Below are 22,359 nucleotides of genomic sequence, written 5' to 3' on the forward strand. Positions count from 1 at the left end.
AAAATCTTGCCCGTTAGTAGGTCTTGAGGACAGGAGCTCAGAATCACTGCTTTCCTTGCACATGAACTTTAATGGCATCCAAGTCTTAGTCTGTAGGGTTTGCAGCTATATCAGCTTCAACTTTTCTGGGAAGGCTGTCCACAAGGTTTAGGAGTGTGTCTATGGGAGGTCAGGCACCGATGTTGAATCGTCCCAAAGGAGTTCTGTCGGGTTGAGGTCAGGACTCCATGCAGGCCAGTCAAGGTTCTCCACTCCAAACTTACTCATCCATGCCTTTATGGACCTTGCTTTGTGCACTGGTGCGCAGTCATGTTGTAACAGGAAGGAGCCATCCCTAAACTGTTCGCACAAAGTTGGGAGCATGACATTTTCAAAATGTCTTGGTATGCCGACGTCTTAAGATTTCCCTTCACTGGAACTAAGGGGCCAAAGCCCAACCCCTGAAAAACAACCCCACACCATAATCCCTCCCTCCACCAAATGATTTTGACCAGTGCAAAAAGCCACTGATCGCCTCTCCTCGTCTCACACTCTGTCAGTATGAGGCGATATACGGCACTTCCGCATTTCTTGTGATTGGACACAGCTGATCACATGGGTAAAGAGGCGCATCATAAGGCGCGCGGGAGTGTTGATACTGGGGCAACATCATAGGACGTCGTCCCAGAATGAGAGGAAATCCAGCCTGCCGTCATTTTCCTATACGGTGGCCAGGAAGTGGTTAAAAAAAAAAACCTCAAAATGTAAAAAGTACTACTAATTAGACAGCCCTAAAGAATGCCATCCTCACCAGATCGCCACCCTAAACCACTGAATCGGCATGGGCCATTTATAGTAACGTAAAAACTATATTAGTGGCGAACGATTGTCACTATCTGAAATGTACTGCCTAGAGCTGTTTGCTAACAGGTAGACTCAACGTCTAATTCTCTTTCCAGCTGTTGTACAAAAATATTACAATTAAGCGATTTGTTTATTTTTTTTTTAACTTTGAACTCCGTTTGTTAGAAGACCATAAAATCTACGTACAATATGGGAAATTGAAAAAAGAAAAGTATATTTTTATTTTAGGAAAACATTAGCATTTCAACTAAACTTTAAATTATGCAAATATGTTTTCTTAGGCATTATGTGAAGTACACATTGGCTTGACTTGGTACTTTGCAGTGTAGTTGCTGCACAGCAGCTTTTTCTGGAGACTCTTGTGTAACATTTTTCAGATAATCATCTCCCAACATGTTGACATGGAAGACAAACACTTTAGCGGCCATTTACAACTGATATACAGTATGTAACCTTCTCTTCTGCACATCAAGTAGATGCAATCCTAAATCAGCGATCTTGCTCGTAATCACCGTCCATCTCTTCCTTATTTATGCTAAGCAAGCAATATTCAGCCTTCCTTGTCTTCAGTTTCTAAAAAGTCTGTCAAAGTTCCTAAGTCTAGTGGGATAATCAGATATTCAACTCCATCTGCACCCTGCAAATAAAAAAAAAAGACATTTTATACATTTAACAAAAAGGTCATAACTACTGTAATGTCAAAAACATACTAAAAATATTTTGAGTCTGCTTTTCACCGATGCTTAGAAAGCATTTGACAGGGTGGACTGTGTCCTGTAAAGACTGAAAAATCAGCGCTCTATGAATCACTGGAAGCCAAAATAAAGGTCAATGATACCCACTCTCATTCTTTCTGCATTAAGAACGGAACTAGACAAGGGTACCAACTGGCCCCACTGTTTTAGCTTTACTTACAAAACTATTACTTTGTAGAATTAAGGGAGAATCCCAATTTTAATGGGATCAAAACACAAGAACACAAGATATCTGTCTATGCGGACAATATCTTGTTTTTCGATTATCTTGTTTTTCGATTACAGGGCTACTGACCTCTTTGCCCCCATTCACTGTTGAAAGAGTTTGGGCAGCTTTCCAATTTTAAAATAAACTGCAATTGATCAGAAATGTTGCTATTAACCGTCTTCCCAGCCACAATCCTCAACTTCAAGTAAGCCTTTTAGTTCTCTTGGAGTCTACGTTCACTGAAATATCTGGGTAATAGATTCCCTGACCATTACGGTAACCTATATTGTCAGAATTTTTAACCCATACTACAAAATGCAAAGGATTTATATGCATAGAACAGATCCTCATTCACGTTTAAAAAAAAGAACACATTACTGAGGGTTCTATTCTAATTGCAGATGATACCAATTGCATGGCCTAAAACCTTTTTGCAAATCAGGAGTTTATTTACATATAGTTTGTATGGAGTAAAAAAAGACCTGAGTTTGTTTTTTCTATCCTTAACCACCTCCTTCCCAAGCCTATTCGGACACTTCGCTCCTACATTTAAAAATCAACTTTTTTTTGCTAGAAAATTACTTCGAACGCTCATTTTCTTTTTTTTTTTTAGCAGAGACCCTATAGAATAAAATGGTGTGTGTTGCAATTTTGTATGTCAAACGGTATTTGCGCAGAGGTTTTTTCAAATGCAATTTTTTTGGGAAAAAAAACATTCATGAATTTAAAAAAACAAACAGTAAAGTTAGCCAATTTTTTTGTATATTGTAAAAGATTATGTTATGTCGAGTAAATAGATACCTAACAGGTAAAGCTTTAAAATTGCATTTGCCCGTGGAATAGCGGCATACGACGATGCTTACAAATCTCCATAGACAGGAGGTCTGGTGTTAGAATAATTGCACTCGCTCTGACGTTCGGTACAGTACTTCACATGTCGTGCGATCACCGTTTACATATGTGTGTGGGAGGACTGTTTTCATATACATTTGCGCGTAAACACGGTGGGACGGGGGTGCTTTAATTTTTTTTTTATTATTCTATACTTTTTTTTTACATTTTTTGTACAAACTTTATTGCTATCACAAGGAATGAACAACATCCCTTGTGATAACATTGGCCGTGACAGGTCCTCTTAATGGAGAGATTTGTGGTTTATTAGACCCCAAATCTCTCCTTTGCCCCCCATGCGGTCCAATCAGCTCCTTCTCTGGCCGCTGGTGGCCAGGTAAACAAAGAGAGAACAGGAAGTAATGAATACTCGTCGCTTCCGATTTCCAGCGTTACAGAGAGAGGGGGAACGACATCAGTTCCCTTCTCCCTGTCCCAGGCAGCCATCGCCCTTGGCCGCATCGTTCCCGGCCTCCACGATGGGACCGGAGAGCCTGGGAGTGGCAGCAGCGGGAGGGGGGGTGGGACCCCATTCCGCCACCCGCAGAAGTGATTGAGTGGCTAATTAGCCACTCAGAAAACTTCTGATTTGAACAGAATCGCCGGCTGCAAATAACGGTACCAGGATGATGACTGTGGGTGCAGGCATCATCCCGGTATAACCACTCAAACCCAAGGACGTACGGGCACGTTAAGAGGCCAAAGGAACTGGAAGGAAAAAGCCTCTCAGATGTGCAATTCTATTATAAAGCCTCTTGCACTTAGGAGTAAAAAACGCTGCATTTTTTTTTTTTTACAGATTCGAAATGAGATGCATTGTTGTCAATGGAAATGCACACAGCACAGAGCAGTAAAACAAAAATAGAAAATGTTACATTTGAGTGCAGTAATTTACTCGCATACGCATGCTTACTCATCTATAAGCATGTTTACCAACCCACTTAAAGACTGGAAGATTTATCCCACTTAATGACCAGGCCATTTTTTGCGATATGGCACTGCGTTACTTTAACTGACAATTGCGCGGTCGTGGAATGCTGTACCCAAATAAAATTGATGTCCTTTTTTTCCCACAAATAGAGCTTTCTTTTGGTGGAATTGAATCACCTCTGCGGTTATTTTTTGCGCTATAAACAAAAGAAGAGCAACAATTCTGAAAAAAACAAAAAATGTTTTACTTTCTGCTATAAAACTTTTAATAAAAAATGTTTAAAAATCTAATTTTTTTCATCAATTTAGGCCAATATTCGGCTACATATTTTTGGTAAAATAAAAAATCCTTTGCGGCAAACAGATCGGACACTTAACTGACAGTTTTGGGAGAACCAGTGGCATTACTACAGTAATCAGTGCTAAAAATATGCAGTTACTGTACTGACACTGGCTGGGGAGGGGTTAATACCGGGGGGGATCAAATGGTTAAATGTGCGCCTAGGGGATGCTTTCTAACAGCGTGGGGGTTGTAATCACTGGATGAACACAGACACCTGTGTTCCTAAATAGCAGTTCATCTCTGACAGTTCATCCATGTGATCATCTCTGACAGAAAAGCGGTGTGTCTTGTTTACTTCGGCAGACCGCCGTTCTATCTCCATGGGGAGCGATCGCGGGTGCCCGGCGGACATCGCGCTTGCCGGAACCGCTGATTGGCTCCCCCGCTAGCCAGGCGGTGTGCGCCCCCACTATTTGTTACACAAAGCGACGTACAGGTACATAATTTTGCGTAACAGAGCCAAACTGCCGCAGTATAACTACGGCGGCTGGTTGTCAAGTGGTTAAGTATAAATAAGTATATTACAATACTGGCAAGGAAGAAGGATTTTACTCGTCTATACTCAACATTACTCAGGTCTTTACATACAGTTTTTTTTTACTCACAGACTTTGTCAACAAGTTCCTGAATAAACATCAGTAAATTATTATGCCCGTGTGCAGCTCGCCTTTCCTAGTAATTCTTAGCTGGCATTTCCATGCAGCCTATATGCTATGGGTATCTATGGAAAATTAATGGCAGGAAGGAATGTATTACACACTTCCTGGCTGCCCCTTCAGCTGTGAGGCCTTTTGGATGGGACTTCATGTCAGGGTACCAGGAAACCAGACCACACGGGGATGCAGGTAAAATAAAGCAGATTATTGGAGCAAACAACAATAAACGCACATCAAGAGTGAGGAAATGAGAGCAGGTACAAGCCGTGGGTCAAGTCCAGAAGCGGGTAGTCATCCAAGCCAGAGTCTGCTGATGCTGGGTCATCTGCCAATACGGGGTCGAGAGCCAGGAGAGTCGTCAGCCAAGCCGGGTAATACACGGAGGAACACGGAGAACAGAAGACTGCTAGCAGAGATGCACCTTGGAGCACAAACGCAAGGGCAAGGACTGCAACCCATCAGGTGATAGATATAGTCAGGTGTGCAGCATTATAACTGTGCGACACCCAGGCAGCAGGCAAGTGATGATGCAATCAGAGTTTATAAGAGGCAGCAGTCTGCATAAGTCCAAGATGGCTGCAAACAGGAGGGCAAGGTAAGACCTTGACACTTTAATGAACAATAACTTACAACTATGGGATAAGATAAACGATGATTGCTCCTTGGCACCACCAATATCATGGTCAGGGCCCTGATCTGAACCTGAAAACACTGTTGAGTCTGGCGTTGTCGCTTTTTGCTGAGCTACCTGAAATGCTGTACAGCTCCCTGGACAAATCCTTGAATGATCCTGCCTTGAACTTTGTGTTGAACCTGAAACCCTTTGCTCCTCCCATGAACTCTCTAATAAAACCATGCCTTTGCATTTCCTATTTGCCAGCTGATTGTGCTCTTTCCAGCCAATATCCTGCTCGTCAGTCCTGCTATCATCTGTATCTTTGCTATCACTCATTACCAACCCTTGGCCTGTTCCTTGACTACACTTCTTATTGGTCCCAACCTATAACCAATCCTTACAGAACTTTGTCTTTTTTACAGACTACACTTCTGCTTATCTCTACCTACTATATCTGCCACTGGACCCCAGCTTGCTCAGCTCCCGGTGGGGCGATCCTGAGGACCATGACCTGGTGCTAACAATCAGCAAAAACCATCTCCTTCATCAGGAGCACTTAGACTCTGCACCTCAGGTGAGTGATCCTCTTCTGTACTTATCTAGCTGGTCAGCGGGTGCCTCCCTGCTGCTATAGCTACTGGTCTTTATAGAGACTGGGGGAGAGGTATGGAAAATTTCCCAAGGATGAATGGCACTATACACAACATTTTTCTTCCTACAAATCTAATATTTGCTCTGCCCCTATCTTTACAATATACAGTGGGTACGGAAAGTATTCAGACCCCCTTAAATTTTTCACTCTTTGTTATATTGCAGCCATTTGCTATAATCATTTAAGTTCATTCTTCTTCCTCATGAATGTACACATAGCACCCCATACTGACAGAAAAATACAGAATTGTTGACATTGTTGCAGATTTATTAAAAAAGAAAAACTGAAATATCACATGGTCCTAAGTATTCAGACCCTTTGCTGTGACACTCATATATTTAACTCAGGTGCTTTCCATTTCTTCTGATCATCCTTGAGATGGTTCTACACCTTCATTTGAGTCCAGCTGTGTTTGATTATACTGATTGGACTTGATTAGGAAAGCCACACACCTGTCTATATAAGACCTTCCAGATCACAATGCATGTCAGAGCAAATGAGAATCATGAGGTCAAAGGAACTGCCTGAAGAGCTCAGAGACAGAATTGTGGCAAGGCACAGATCTGGCCAAGGTTACAAAAAGATTTCTGCTGCACTTAAGGTTCCTAAGAGCACAGTGGCCTCCATAATCCTCAAATGGAAGACGTTTGGGACGACCAGAACCCTTCCTAGAGCTGGCCGTCCGGCCAAACTGAGCTATCGGGGGAGAAGAGCCTTGTGAGAGAGGTAAAGAAGAACCCAAAGATCACTGTGGCTGAGCTCCAGAGATGCAGTCAGGAGATGGGAGAAAGTTGTAGAAAGTCAACCATCACTGCAGCCCTCCACCAGTCAGGGCTTTATGGCAGAGTGGCCCGACGGAAGCCTCTCCTCAGTGTAAGACACATGAAAGCCAGCATGGAGTTTGCTAAAAAAACACATGAAGGACTCCAAGATGGTGAGAAATAAGATTCTCTGGTCTGATGAGACCAAAATAGAACTTTTTGGCCTTACTTCTAAGCGGTATGTGTGGAGAAAAGCAGGCACTGCTCATCACCTGTCCAATACAGTCCCAACAGTGAAGCATGGTGGTGGCAGCATCATGCTGTGGGGGTGTTTTTCAGCTGCAGGGACAGGACGACTGGTTGCAATCGAGGGAAAGATGAATGCGGACAAGTACAGGGATGTCCTGGACAAAAACCTTCTCAGAGTTCTCTGGACCTCAGACTGGGCCGAAGGTTTACCTTCCAACAAGACAATGGCCCTAAGCACACAGCTAAAATAACGAAAGAATTGGCTTCACAACAACTCCGTGACTGTTCTTGAATGGCCCAGCCAGAGCCCTGACTTAAACCCAATTGAGCATCTCTGGAGAGACCTAAAAATGGCTGTCCACCATTTACCATCCAACCTGACAGAACTGGAGAGGATCTGCAAGGAGGAATGGCAGAGGATCCCCAAATCCAGGTGTGAAAGACTTGTTGCATCTTTCCCAAAAAGACTCCTGGCTGTATTAGATCAAAAGGGGGCTTCTACTAAATACTGAGCAAAGGGTCTGAATACTTAGGACCATGTGATATTTCCGTTTTTCTTTTTTAATAAATCTGCAACAATGTCAACAATTCTGTGTTTTTCTGTCAGTATGGGGTGCTATGTGTACATTCATGAGGAAGAAGAATGAACTTAAATGATTTTAGCAAATGGCTGCAATATAAAAAAGAGTGAAAAATTTAAGGGGGTCTGAATACTTTCCGTACCCACTGTAAGTGGATGATATCAAGTGTCTCACAAGGGAAGCTACCATCCATCCAGGAGTGGGAATGTGACCTAGAAGGACGTTATCTCCCAAATTCACAAATTCAACAGATGTTTCAATTTACACACACGTCCTCCATAGGCTCCAAAACACAGGAGCAGAGTTATAAAATCCTCACTCAGTGGTTCCTCAGTGCCCTCTAAGCTTATCCCCACTCTGTGGAAGGGATGAAGACAAAGATCTTCATGCTTCTCTAAAGGGAGTGCCCCAAAATCAACCCTTTTTTGGATGGATATTGGATCACAGATTTAACAATTCCTGATTCGGCTTCCCAAATGCTCTGGGACCTTTCCTATCCACAATCCCTATTAGCGACTAGAAGAATAGTGCATCACCACATTTACATTTTCTGAATGTGGCCAAAAGCTTGATATCTATCTTTTGAATGAAGGTGGGGGTTCCAACTAAAGCAGATTGGATTAGAAAGCTATCAGACAATATGGAGTCAGAATAATGGATAGCTACCTATTAGTGATCGTTTTATTATTGCCGATACTGATATTTTGGTCATCGCATATCGGTATCGGCTGATATCTGCCAATATTTTCGGACATTTAAAAAAATATATAATTTTTTTTTTTTTTTTACAGGTACTGTTTTCGAGGGATCTGGGGGTCTAAAAGACCCCGAAACCCCTCCTCTGCACTTAAAAGCATTTAAAATGCCAATTTTGGCTGTTTTGAATGCTGTAATTTTTTTAAATTTGGCGCAGAGTACCCGGAGGTGATGTCTTGACATCACTTCTGGGTTTTTACATGGAGACCCAATAAGAGCCGAATGCGGCTTTGATTGGGACTTCGGGGGCTGTGCAGGTAGGTGGGACAGGAGACCCGGGCTAGCCGTGGAAGGCGGGAATGTCCTCCCCCTCCCGCTCCTTGTAATGACTTCTCAGCCGCATCAGTTGTCATTACAAGACAGCCGACCGTCGGCTATGGACGCCAGTACCGGGGTGATGCCTCTAGCTGCAGGCATCACTCTGGTACAGCACTTTCCCCAAATATCGGCAATATTGGTAACCTCAGGGGCCGATTCCGATATATCAGGGAAAGTGCAGATCGGCCCTCGATATATCGGCTTTGCCAAAAATCGGTCGATCCCTACTACCTATTAAAGACCAACACAAATTCTTTGGTACATGAGCTACATGGATCCACTATAGCGGTGAACAGGGTAAATAGCACTCCTAGGATAATTTCAACACAGCTGGTAAATAGAGCTTCTTCACCTCTGTAATACTGAAGAAAAAAATGCTAAATGAGTGAAAAAAAAAAAAAAAAAGAATCTACACAAAATCAATATTTGATTTGACTACCCTAAGGCCTCTTTCACACGGAGCGGACCGTATTGCGATCCGCTCCGGCACTTTTTTTTTTTTCTTACGGACACGGATGACACTTGTGTCATCCGGTCCGTCCGTATGTCCGCATATCATCCCATCCGTTTGCGGATGATATACGGACATAATGTATGTCTATGGGAATTGCGGAGGTCAGCGGATGACACCGCAGACATACGATTTTGCGCCCTTTCCGTTTTTTAAACGGAAGAAAAATAGGGTTCTGTTCCGTTCCAAAAAACGGAACAGAACTGAAAGGACGCAAATCAGATGTCAGCGGATGGTCATCCGCTGACATTCGCAATCCCATTGACATGCATTATGTCTGTATATCACCCGCAAAGGGATGGGGTGATATACGGACATACGGAACGCCCGTGTGAAAGAGGCCTAAGGTAACAAATCAGCCTCAATTCTTACACTTGCTACTAAGATGAGGTTATAGAAGATGGTTTCATGTCACAGGTCATATACCATGGCAGGACTGAGCACACAACAAGGCACAAGATATTTATACAGCATTAGCAAGGTCTTTCCCAGCAAAAGACTGCAAAGCAGACTGTGGTTTCAAAATATGCTGTTCAAGCGCTTTTGAAGAAACACAAAAAACAGGCAACACTGAGGACCAAAGACGCAGTTGTCAGCCAAGGAAACTTAACACAGCAGATAAAAGACACATCATACTTACTTTCCCAGATGATGATGATGATTTCTCAGATGATGTCCAGCGGTGCCATCAGTACAGAGTTGGTGGAAACCAGTGGGACCCAGATACACCCCATCTACTGTCCGGAGAAGTCTGACCAGAAGTGATCTTTATGGAAGAATTGCGGCCAAAAAGCCATACCTCCAATGTGGAAACAAGGCTAAGTGACTCAACTATGCATGAAAACATAGGAATCAGGGTGCAGAAAAATGGCAGCAGGTACTCTGGACTCATGAGTCAAAATTTAAATATTTGGCTGTAGCAGGAAGCAGTTTGATCGCCAAATGTCACTAAGAACTATCTTCAGCTAAAAGAACAAGGAGTCCTGGGAATTATGGTTTGGCCCCCACAGAGCCTTGATCTCAACATCAAGTGTCTGGGATTACATGAAGAAACAGAAGGATTTGAGGCAGCCTACGTCCACAGAAGATCTGTGATTCATTCTCCAAGAGGTTTGGAACAACCTGCCTGCTGAGTTCCTTCAAAAACTGTTTGCAAGTGTACCTAAAAGAAATTATGCTGTTTTGAATGCAAACGGTGGTCACACAAAATATTGATTCGGATTTCTCTTCTGTTTACTTTCCATTTTGTTCATTGATAAAATTAACCATTATTACTTCTATTTTTTAAAGCATTCTTATTGTACAGCATTCTTTTCACACCTGCCTAAAACCTTTGCTTTACTACAGATGAATAATAGTGGGTCTTTTCAATGGAAAGTCCGAACCAATAACATAAAACTGACAGATCTGGACGGATTACTGCTATCATGACAAAGAAATAGTAAAATGTACATGTACTATACACTACAATGCAGTTTTTAAATCTTTAATTCTTTCTTGATCAGAAGTCATTGATGCTGACAGTTGCATTATTAAATAGAAGCAATTCAGATTGAAGGTGGCAGTCTACACCTGCAGACCTTTGTATTTTTGTCAATAGACTTTCCAGAAGGCATGTGATAATATTATATATACATAGGGATCACATGATTGGCAAGAGCATTTATTGTGTCCTCAATATGGAAATCGTGCAGGGGAAGGTTGATGTATAAACTGCCACTTGTTATACACAAAAGTCTACATGGTTTTCTTTAACCTCTTACACTGGTAAAATATACTTCACCAAATATCAAAAAGCATTGCTTCTGAATGTTTGTTTCTGCTCAGCTATTCATTTTGTTTGTAAAATGTAAAACATGAATAGCGAATCAGCCACTAGAGGGCACATCTATCCAGTTTTAGGATTTGCATGACCTAGCCTGACAACTCCTGCTACATTACAGTAAATTGTAGCCGTTACACTGGCATAGCCCACATTTTAGATCCTTACCTCTGGCCCAAAAAGACAAACATGGACAGGACATCACTCCATTAAAGTATAACTAAAAGGAAAAACTTTTTTTTTTAGTTTTGGATAGAGTGGAAAGGGATTAGAACTCCCATCAGATTTTATTGCGGTCTGTGCTCCTAATAAAGGGTATTCACACTCACTTTGTCCCGTTTACCATTATTCTTGAAAGTGAAAGTAAAAAAAAATCCCACATTTTGGGTTGCCCCCAGAAAAGTAAAAAACTAGGGGAAATCTTACAATGGGGACACTAGTTCTGGTGACCTGGGGGTACCCAAAAAGATTCCCTTAATTTGTAGGAATTTATTTTCACTTCCTGTTTGGCTATGGGACAGGAAGTGAAAGGTAATCTTTTAAATGGAACACAGATGGTGAAAATAAAAAAAAATAATAAAAAAATGGGACAGAAAACATGCTTTGGGGCTGTTTTCTGCTAAAATCTTGGATGAGAGCCTTCTTCCTTCAGCCAAAACACCAAAGATGGGCCAAGGCAACAAAGGAGTGGCTCAAGAAGAAGCACATTAAAGTTATGGAGTGGCCTAGCCAGTCTCCAGACCTAATCCTATAGAAAATGTATGTAGGGAGCTGAAATTTCGAGTTGCAAAGTGACAGCCAAGAAACCCTAAGGATTTAGGGAGGATCTCAAAAAAAAGAGTGGACCAAAATTCCACCTGAGATGTGTGCAAAACAACCTAGTGCATTACCACTAAAAATATTTTTTTAAATCAGAAAAACTGCAGACATTATACTCACAAACGCATGATAATTGCACGCATGTAAAAGAAGTGGAACCAATCGCCTCCAAGACTCCTGGGATGCACCGATGGTGCAAGGAGACCTGATGGCGTCCGCATATGCCTGGCTGACGCGTTTCCAGGGAGAACCCTCTTCCTCAGAGCCGAAAGTACTACTGACCCACCATAAATTTACAAAGTAATATATAGCCAATTTGTACTACCCTCAACGATCAGCCCCGTCCCACAGGAAGTAAAGATCAGGGGTGTGTATTGCAAGGGTGGGGTTTGTTCACTGATAGTCGGCAACATCCACAGAAATAAGTGGCCACACAGTACAAACTACAACCCCTGTATACGCAAACCAGCTATATGCACACACCAATTAAAAATAGTGACAAGGCTAAATGATAGTCAAATTGAATTGAATGTGCACTGTAAACCATTGACAGAGCTAGCAACCACGGTAACTAGTGTCACACAGAACTTCAACTTTGAAACAACAAACATAGATCTAAATAAAAATAGCATCACATGTACAAATACTCCAACCTTGATGAAATAAGTGGATATTAGGGAACATGCTCTACTTCCTCCCAATGTGTGCAGTTTGTCTGTAAGGTCCGTATGCCAGGGTCCGCATAGTCACCTGTGCCTCAAGCCGCATCATGCTTGCTTGAACCACATGCCTAGCTAGTACACCCTGAGTTGCGGGCGGATCTGCGTTCCATTGCCCACCGCACCGCGGCGTCATTTCCGGTTTCCTCTGGCGCTGCCACACACTGTGAATGACAGCCCAGATGACCAATAAAGAAGGCATCTCAGAAGGCCAACTGAGCCTGCCCCCCACCAGAAGTACAACCAGGGAGGAAAGATACATGGTTCACCGAGTACCCCACAGTCCCAAACAAAGGAGGACTTGTGTGCCATACAGTGTGCTGCAGTCCCCAAAACACCAAAAAAAAAAACAAAAAAAAAAAACGAAGGATGAGGAGAGAGACACGAACATAGCGTAATGGAGAACTGTGCAGTGTCAAATATTATAAATGTATTATTGTAGACTGTACCTATTCCTCCTTCCTTTTTGTATTGGTCCAATAATTAAAACCTTCACTGCACCTACCAATTAAAAGTCGCTTCCAAGACCTTTAGATAGACCTTTATTGAATATAGATGCATCCAAAGGAACAGTTGCCCAAGGCTGCCATATACGTGGAGGTTGATGTACCACATTTCTGCATGTGCATGATCGCGCCCACATGTGCGTGGTCGTACCCATGCATGCGCAGGCTCCATACATCCATACCACATGAAGGCCCTTAGTTACCAACAGTTACACTGGACTAGGGAAAAAAAAAAAAGAAAGAAGGGCCAACAAGGGAAGTGTAAGAGGTCATGTGTGCAAACCTGGTCAACTACAAGAAGAGTCTTACCTCTGTGCTTGTCAACAAGGGTTTCTTCACCAAGTACTAGGTCATGTTTTGCTTGGGGTTAAAATACTTATTTTTCTCACTGAACTGCAACTCAATTTATACCATTTGTATTTGTTTTTTCTGGATTTTTGGTTGATATTCTATCATTTAAAATACACCTATTATAAAAATTATAGACCCTTCATTTCTTTGTAAGTGGGCAAACGTACAAAATTTGCAGGGGATTAAATTATTAATTTTCCCCACTGTAACTGGTAACAACTGACAACATGCATGCCCTTTATTTTGATCATACAAATGTAAAAAATGAAGGTTTTAGACTGCCCTCTTACAGGCGTGAAGATCCCAGAACTTGTCTTTTAATTACCTGCACTAAATTTGACAGCCTTTCAGCCTTTTATCAGCTATTTGTTGGCCTTCACTCACCTCAATTAGGGATGCACTGATATCAGTTTTTTTAAGACTGAGTATCGATACTTTTTCTCAAGTACTCGCCGATACCTATTACCAATATTTTTAGTGTCACGTGACACTCTGGTTCACACCAGTGTGGCTTTGAAATCGTGCTACTTCAGCGTGATTTCAAAGCTGCAGATCAGTGCAATTTGGACCTCCGATTCCATTGCGGCTTGCATTTCATTTAACAGAAGTCAATGAAATCGCAAAAAAGCAGTGCTGGAAACTTTTTAAGACTATGACTTGAGTCGCAGCGATATGAACGTTTCCACTGCCAGCAATTGGGTGCAACTTGTCATGCAATTTTGAGCTATCAAATCTCATGACAAGCCACACTGGTCTGCAGACTTGAAGGTATCGGTTCTAGTATCGGAGCATTTGCACGAGTACAAGTACTTGTCCAAATACTTAGTATCGGCACCAATATCAGTGCAACCCTAATCTCGATGTTGAACACAGGTTACCAGAGGGCACACTGTATATCTATGAAGATCTGCAAAAACCAGCAGGCCAAACATACACAAAAATGCATTTCTGGTCTGCTAATACATAGCATAGTAACCTCCACAGACATCTGTAAATGTAAGCAAATGCGAGCTCTCAAACAGGGCATCCTGATATTTTCCCTTTTATGAAACCAAAATGATTAGGCAAAAAACAGCTGTATAACTATGACATTTTCCACAATGAATAACAAAAAGTTATAAAAGGAGCGTGGCTACGATGCTTCGTCATTACGCACGCTTGTTAAACGGTGGGAGAGTCTGGTGCAGCCACACAGCCTGCTGCTTTTTGGGGAGTAATTGTATCTGTTTTTATTGCTTATTGCAAGTTTTCTAAATCTATTGCCCAAGGATTTGCTTAGTGCAATTCCCTTTGCAAGTTTAACTGGTTATTTTTTGAATAAATTTTTTTTATGGGTTACATTATGGGCGTATTTGCTTTTTATTTTTCATCCTGCTGATGAACCAACCGTGACTGGATCACTTTTGGCGCTTTGGAGTTTCCCTTCATAGGGAGAGGCAACACGCGCATTTCACCATACTATATTATGGTCCACAGGATCCGGTAAGAGGCTTTAATACTTGGTGTCACCTGGTGGTGGAAGCACTACGAATTGTGATTGTGGGTACACAGGTGGAGCAAGTGAATCATGGACAATTTGTTTACTTTGAACTTTCTTGTTTTTTTCTTTTCAGCCCTTATGTATTGGCCCTTATGGACACTATTTATATATTTGGTGTGGTTTCTTTTTACATGTTTTTCACCTAATAAGTTTGATGTCGTTATATTGATTTATTTCTGTGTTTTCACAACATTGAGTTCAATTTTTTAGCGCTGCTTCATATATTTATCACAATAGAAAATAGATAAAAATACTGCGCTAACTGAAAACGTGTAGAAGCAGCTGGCACCAATCACTAGACCATAAAGTGATAAAAAGTACAAAATAGAAAAACAAATGTGCAGCGCTAATGGTAAATAAAAGTCCTACTAAGAGTGAAAAAAGTCCCATGTGAAGATATCATAAGGAAAATTGATGATAAGGTGATCCAAATAAGGTATAAACAAGATGTGCAGCAAATCCCAACACCAGTGAAGATATATGTGAATTGCGCTCACCAGATGGATGGGACCCCAGTGCTATACAGCAAGAGGGTCAAACACGCTTGAAAAGGTAGGGGTATATCCCAACAGAATTCACCGACCATGGAAGATGCCAATTGGGTCCTTGACAGATGTAACCAGTCAGTCTCCACTCCCATACAATGGATGGTAAATCAAAAGAGAAGGGGGATATACATAGCGTAATATTGCTAAAACTGGTTTATAAATAAAATAGCCGATACACTTACAGACATCCGTAATTAAAAGGCATATCAAGCATTAACAGCTGGGCTGACTGAAGTCCTCTTAACATGTTTCGGGACAAATGCCTTTTTCAAAAGATAATTTGTCAGCAATAGAATGTCCAATATATATAACATACTCATTGGTTCAATCACCCTGTAAAGGCAATTGGATAATGGGTAGCAGGAAGTGGTGAAAACACAACAGCGTGCTTTCCATGCCTCATAATGGAAGACCACGTTGCGCCTCTTTGACGTAATTTCCGCCGAGTCCCGGATGTGACGTTGGCGCAGTCATCGCTCTTTTATTACAACACTTGCGGCGCATAATGATGTTACCTCTTCCGGTATTCGATCGTTGCGCCCAAATGAGGTCACTTCCCTGTTTATCTCGGAAGTGATGTCATTGCTCATCTTTGGCGGTATCCCACAATGAGGCGTGGAACGCACGCCGAAGTACTTCCTCCATTCTTTGCGAGTTATTAGCCAATTATTTTTACAGACTTTTTGGCGGTCTTCCATTATGAGGCATGGAACGCACGCTGTTGTGTTTCCACCACTTCCTGCTACCCATTATCCAATTGCCTTTACAGCGTCATTGAACCAATGAGTATGTTATATATATTGGACATTCTATTGCTGACAAATTATCTTTTGAAAAAGGCAGTTGTGCCGAAACATGTTAAGAGCACTTCAGTCAGCCCAGCTGTTTATGCTTGATATGCTTTTTAATTACGGATGTCTGTAAGTGTATCGGCTATTTTATTAATAAACCAGTTTTAGCAATATTACGCTATGTATATCCCCCTTCTCTTTTGATTTACCATCCATTGTATGGGAGTGGAGACTCTGACTGGTTACATCTGTCAAGGACCCAATTGGCATCTTCCATGGTCGGTGAATTCTGTTGGGATATACCCCTACCTTTTCAAGCGTGTTTGACCCTCTTGCTGTATAGCACTGGGGTCCCATCCATCTGGTGAGCGCAATTCACATATATCTTCACTGGTGTTGGGATTTGCTGCACATCTTGTTTATACCTTATTTGGATCACCTTATCATCAATTTTCCTCATGATATCTTCACATGGGACTTTTTATATTTATCACACGTTATAAGGAGCTACAGGAGAAATGCTGCTGTTATTCTGCCTAGAATTCAACTCATACATTAAAATCTATGAGTGGGCCCAATTTAATGGCATGGTTGGTTTTTCACATTACACATAATAAATATTATACTAATAAAGGTGAAGCATTATGCTGGCTAATAAATATTATACCAATAATGGTGACACATTATGCTGGCTAGACACAAACATTTTCTGTGATATGGCAAAAAAAAAAACGGGTATTTGCACATTTCCTGTAACAATCACAACTTCTGAAAATATTCTTTCTGCACTTCTTATTCACCAACACTAGAAAGTATAAATTACAATCAGCTAAATGGCCAGGATCACACATCAAGACAACCATTAACATACCTTTTTTGTGCGTATCAGTTTGTGATCTCTGAACTCAGTCAGCTGAGCCCTTAACGTTAAGTCACTGTTGACAAGAAAAGCTTCTCTACATTGCTGATAAAAGTCTTGAAACGAGAGACCTAAAGAAGGGATGCAATAGAATTTAAACAACATTACCATCTGCAACAATTCCACTTCTACAAATTTCAAAAACATCTTGCTGGATTCTTTATTTTTACAGATCTTTCTCATGGGGTGCGCCGCATAGATTGTATTGATTTGGTAACTGCCAGTTGTACATGGTAATAGTTAAAGTGTTACTAAACCCACAACAGTAAAACCAGTCTGAATATGCAGTAAAGCATGCTTGTTATTATTCACTTTGGAACCTAAGGGGTTAATCCTCTGCATTGTGTAAAAAGGCTGTTTGTTCCTGTCTCCTCTGATTCTCCCCTTCTTCCACTGTCCCCAATCCATCTTATAGAACAGAGCATTGGGGCATTCTGCACATGCTCAGTTTGGTGTTTATTGCTAGAGAGTTTTTTCATTTCTTTTGAGGGTGCATGTAATAACCACAGGGCCAATCAGCACTGTCCAGAGGCTCAGGGGTCATGCAGGCTCATAGGACAATCAGGGGAGAATGAAAACTCCTCCTACAAGTAGACAGTGACACTAATAGAAGTCACAAGACTGCTATATACTGCTGATGAGAAAAGGTATTTAGCAGTTTATATTTGCTAAAACTATTGCATTTCCATGTTCTGTGTACTGTGTACTGTGGGAGACCAGACTGCGGGCTCCTGGGTTCAGTACCACCTAATCATATATTACCAGAAATTTGAGGGCAGTTTGGTAATGTCCTCACAACCAGGAGAAAAGACTGTTGAAAAAACCTGCATAGCTTTAAAGGCCAATTGCACTTACAGTTGTTTTCTACTGAGGCTGTAGCTGCTTCAGAAAGAAAAGCTATAAGACATTGAACACATTTTGTTTTGATGCATCTGGAATGTATTTAGCCAATTTAGGCTGAAGGTTCATTTGGGCTTTAGCCCAGAAAACAGACTTTTCTGCAACAGGAATTGGGAAGGGCAAATATACATGAATTAGAAACGAAAGGCAAATTAGAAAATAAGGGTAACATGGTGGTATGCTTTAAATTGTAATAATAATGTGTTTATACTGAAAGGAGCAGTTAAATTTGATCACAAGCCAATTTAAAAACAAAACAAGACACAAAGTCTAAACTGAAAAAAAGAGACACCAATACCCAAAGCTTCTAGAAAAGGTAAAGGGACTTGTCCTGAACACAACAGGAACCAATCCAAAATAATCAGGAAGTGAATTACAATATACAGTATATAGTCACACATACCTTGGTATGAAGGGTTGTCCTTGCTGGCCAGCTGATACTCTGCAAGAAGCCGGAAAATCCCCCTGAAAATCATAACAGAAAGAACGGCTATAGACTATATATGGCTGTCAATAAACAAACCTTATATACATCAAATCTTATATACATCTCTATGTACATGTTCAGCTTACTACAGCATGTTTTATTTAACTTACGTGTATTAAATAATAGCTTGCGCATATCAAGAGCACACCAGTTCCAACACCTTGCACGCAGAGGTGATAGCCACCAAAAAGGCCACATTCTGAGACAGCATAAGCAGGGGAATCTCCCAAATATTTTCAAAGGGAGGCTTCTGTACAGCTGAAAGCACCAAAGTGAGATCCCAAGGCGACATCGGAGCCCACACTGGGAGGGACCAAATGTCGGATACCCTGAAGAAAGGTACGCACCAGGGAGCGTGGCCAAAGGTCGCTGGAAGAAGACTGCCAAAGCAGACACCTGGGCCTTGATGGTACTCAAGGCTAACTTTTGTTCAACCCCCATTGAAGGAAGGTTAAGATCTGAGCCACCGAGAAGGAGTGAGGATGAACCCCAAGTGACTCACCCCACGCAATGTACGTCTTCCAAGTACGATGGTAGATCTTCCTAGAAGTAGATTTCCTAGCTTTCAACAGTGTAGGAATCACTGATTCAGATAAACCCATATACTTAAAACATGGCGTTCAACAGCCAAGCCGTGAAAGACAGCGACTGTAAAGCAGGATGGAAGATTGGTCCTTGGGACAGCAGATCCTCCCTGAGCATAAGCTCCCAAGGAACGTCGGTGACCAGCCGCACTAGATCGGTGTACCAAGCCCGACAAGGCCAGTCCGGAGCCACTAAGATGACTGGAATCCCTTCTGCCTCAATCCTGTGTAGAAGTCTGGGCAGAAGCTTGAGAGGAAGCAGGTTTCAGTCGCTATTTCTTTTGACGTAAGGCCATTCCAGCTCTGTACCATCATGTGAAAGGCAATGTTGTGACATCATTGGGCATATCAATCAGCCGCAAATGCCACATTACTGCTGACACTTGGTCCAGCAATCATGATCAGGGAAGCTATATTTAGTTCACAGCACACTGGGTAACACTGCTTGCAATTTGTAAGGATGCAGGACAGGGCTCAGTGCTGCAGCTTGTTGTACCGCCACATCTCCATACAGCAAGTGGTGATTTGCACAAGATTTGTCAACTCTACCCCCTTCTCGCCCTCTGCTGAATTGTCCACGAACTACAAGTACCCCTAAGCGTTCAAGGGGCTATTCAAGGAGCCAGGCTAAAAGATGCCATGCAGTGCTTCAGTTGCTGTGTCTAGGGGACAGGCACCACACCGGAGCAAAGATTCCTGCAGCTCTGTAGGGGCAGGCCCAGAGGTGGTTCACGCTACGCCAGCTGGAGCCAGGAATGGTGTTGTGTGATAACGGCACAAACCTTCTGTCCACCCTCAGACAGGGAAAGTTGATACATGTGCCATGCCTGGCACATGTACTCAATTTGGTGGTGCAGCGTTTCCTAAATAGGTACCCAGGGTTGGAAGATCTGCTAAAGCAGGCCAGAAGAGTCTGTAGCAATTTCAGGTGGTCATACACAGCCGGTGCTCCATTGGCTGAGAGTCAGCGGGAAATGCACCTGCCCGTAAACCGCCTGATTTGTTACATACCCACCAGGTGGGACTCGACTTTGGTAATGCTGCAGTGGCTGCACATGCAGCAGAGGGCCCTCAATGAGAACCTGTGTGAGTATGGCACAACGACAGCCTCAGGCCATCTCAACTTTTTCCCCATGCCATGCCATGCCAAAGTATGCGGAAGAGACATCAGAATTTATCCAAAAAATCTCTAATCTTGTTCCCAGTGCACTACATTGTGGCCTCATCATACAGACTGGCTCCCCAAGCCGTTTACAAAATAAAGAAAGCTTGAAGGGAAAAGGTCATTTTTTTGGCTATATAAATGCAATTATTTCTGCAGCAGCTTCTATACACAGAACAGATGTGCCACTTTACAGGTAGACTAAAGGGAACCCCCCAGGCACTATATTGAAAGGAATTTTTTATTAGTATTTCTCATTTTGATGCTTTCAATTTAAGCATCAGTAAATCACTGCGCATTTAAAAATTTGTTTTTGTTTTTTTACAAACTTTTTTCATTGATACATGACCCCCAGGGCAGTACCCGGGCCCCCATAACCATTTTTTGCCCAATTACTTGCATATATATATATATAAAGTAGAAACATTTTTAAAAAGTAGCAACTATGTGGCCACTACTTAGCACATTATAGCTGAGCAAGTCCAAAGCCTAGTACACTCGTACAGCAGGCTGAACGAAAAAAAAAAAAAAATAAATAAAGCTTTGGTCGGAGCTGCTGTACTAACAATACAATGTCCCGATGCGCCGACAAATTTTTTGGGAGATTGCTCAGTCAGAAAACCATGGCAGAAACATGTTCTGTCTGACCACTTTCCAATAAAGAATCTTGTTGATGATACCAGCGGTGTGTGACGGCTCCATGTAGCTCTGCACCTACCCTTCACAGCTTAAGTTATTACTAAAACCAGTAATATTCAAATGCAGAGGCAATTATTTAATATGATAAAGAGTGGATACATTTGTATAGTCTTACAGATGCAACTGGCCCTTAGAGGGCAACCATAATGCTGATGCGGCCAGCAATGAAATGAAGTATGACACCCCTGGCCTAGGACATCAGCTTATCTCCACATAAGCAGCTTGTGCAGAGATAAAGATATTGAAATGGAATTGTTAACAGATTATATTTTGAAATCTAGAGATCTAAAACAGCTCTGTGACCAGAAATGATAGAAAAGCTTGTGCAGGCCTGTACTGATACTGCTAAAATATAGAGCAGATTTTGCTTACCTGGCATTTGGGGTAAGACTACGCATCACATGAGTAAGGGAGCTGAGAGCTAGAGCTCCAGAGTGTTTAACCAGCAATGAGTTCTCATAAGATGTCTCTTCCACATAGGAGTTGTATGTTGTAGTTTCATACCACAGCCAATTATACAGGCTTTGCTTTGACTGATCCCACACTGAAAAAAAAATAAAAATGCTGAGATTTTTTAACTGCTAAACAGAATATTGTGAACTAGTTTAATCTATGTAGTACTGTTCACACCTTTTACTGACCAGCTGGATAACAGAATGAGCACACAATGAAATAGAGAGGAGTTACAAAAATTACTACTCATCCCATAAGACTGCTATGCATATTCAAGTGCAGGATTTGTCTTCAATACAAAAGACATGTCAGTATTATAAGGACAGTTAAAGTGGAACTGCAATGCATCTGAGCACCACAAACCAAAACAGCTATTTAATTCATTTTTAATAAAAAAAAAAAAAAAGAAAAAAAAAAAAACTTACCCATCCATTCATGTCTGCATGCTTTATTTCGATAAGAAATCACTTTGAAAATCCCCCCCACCCTAGCATTTCTGGTCGTAGCTATCTTGGGCAAAGGCAAAAAATTAAAGTGATTGTAAAGTCTAATTTTTAAAAAAACCAAACATGTTATACTTACCTGTTCAGTGCAATGGTTTTGCTCAGAGTGGCCCGGATCCTCCTCTTCTTGGGTCCCTCTTCTGTGCTCCTAGCCCCTCCCTCCTGTTGAGTACCACCACAGCAAGCTAGGGGGCACCTGAGCCAAGTCACAGCTCCCTGTGTCCATTCAGACATGGAGCCGCAACCTGACCTGCCCCCCCCTTTCTCCTGATTGTCTGACTGAGTTTGATTGACAGCAGCGGGAGCCAAATCACACCGCACTGTTGTCTCAGCCAATGAGGGGAGTCCCAAGTAGCTGAGAAACTCCTGCAACATTGCTGGATAAAGATTGGCTCAGGTAAGTATTAGGGGGGCTGCTGCACACAGGGTTTTTTTTTTTTTTATCTTAATGCATAGAATGCATTAAGAAAAAAACCTTTTGCCTTC

At 41.9% G+C, this 22,359-nt stretch overlaps 1 protein-coding gene across 1 annotated transcript in view; it reads right to left on the reverse strand.

Annotated features, from left to right (window-relative positions):
- Nucleotides 1-1,327: 1,327 nt before the first annotated feature.
- ORC2 (origin recognition complex subunit 2) overlaps nucleotides 1,328-22,359 on the reverse strand; it is a 135,429-nt gene continuing 114,397 nt past the window's right edge. Inside the window, exons 14-17 of the mRNA XM_082261318.1 lie at nucleotides 21,290-21,461; nucleotides 18,389-18,450; nucleotides 17,038-17,156; nucleotides 1,328-1,480 (exon numbers count right to left, since the gene is read on the reverse strand). Coding sequence (XP_082117444.1) covers nucleotides 1,394-1,480; nucleotides 17,038-17,156; nucleotides 18,389-18,450; nucleotides 21,290-21,461 — 440 coding nt within the window. The 3' untranslated portion in view covers nucleotides 1,328-1,393. The remainder of the gene's footprint in view (nucleotides 1,481-17,037; nucleotides 17,157-18,388; nucleotides 18,451-21,289; nucleotides 21,462-22,359) is intronic.

Source organism: Pelophylax lessonae (assembly GCF_965119305.1).
Source record: "Pelophylax lessonae genome assembly, chromosome: 6".
Lineage (NCBI taxonomy): Eukaryota > Metazoa > Chordata > Amphibia > Anura > Ranidae > Pelophylax > Pelophylax lessonae.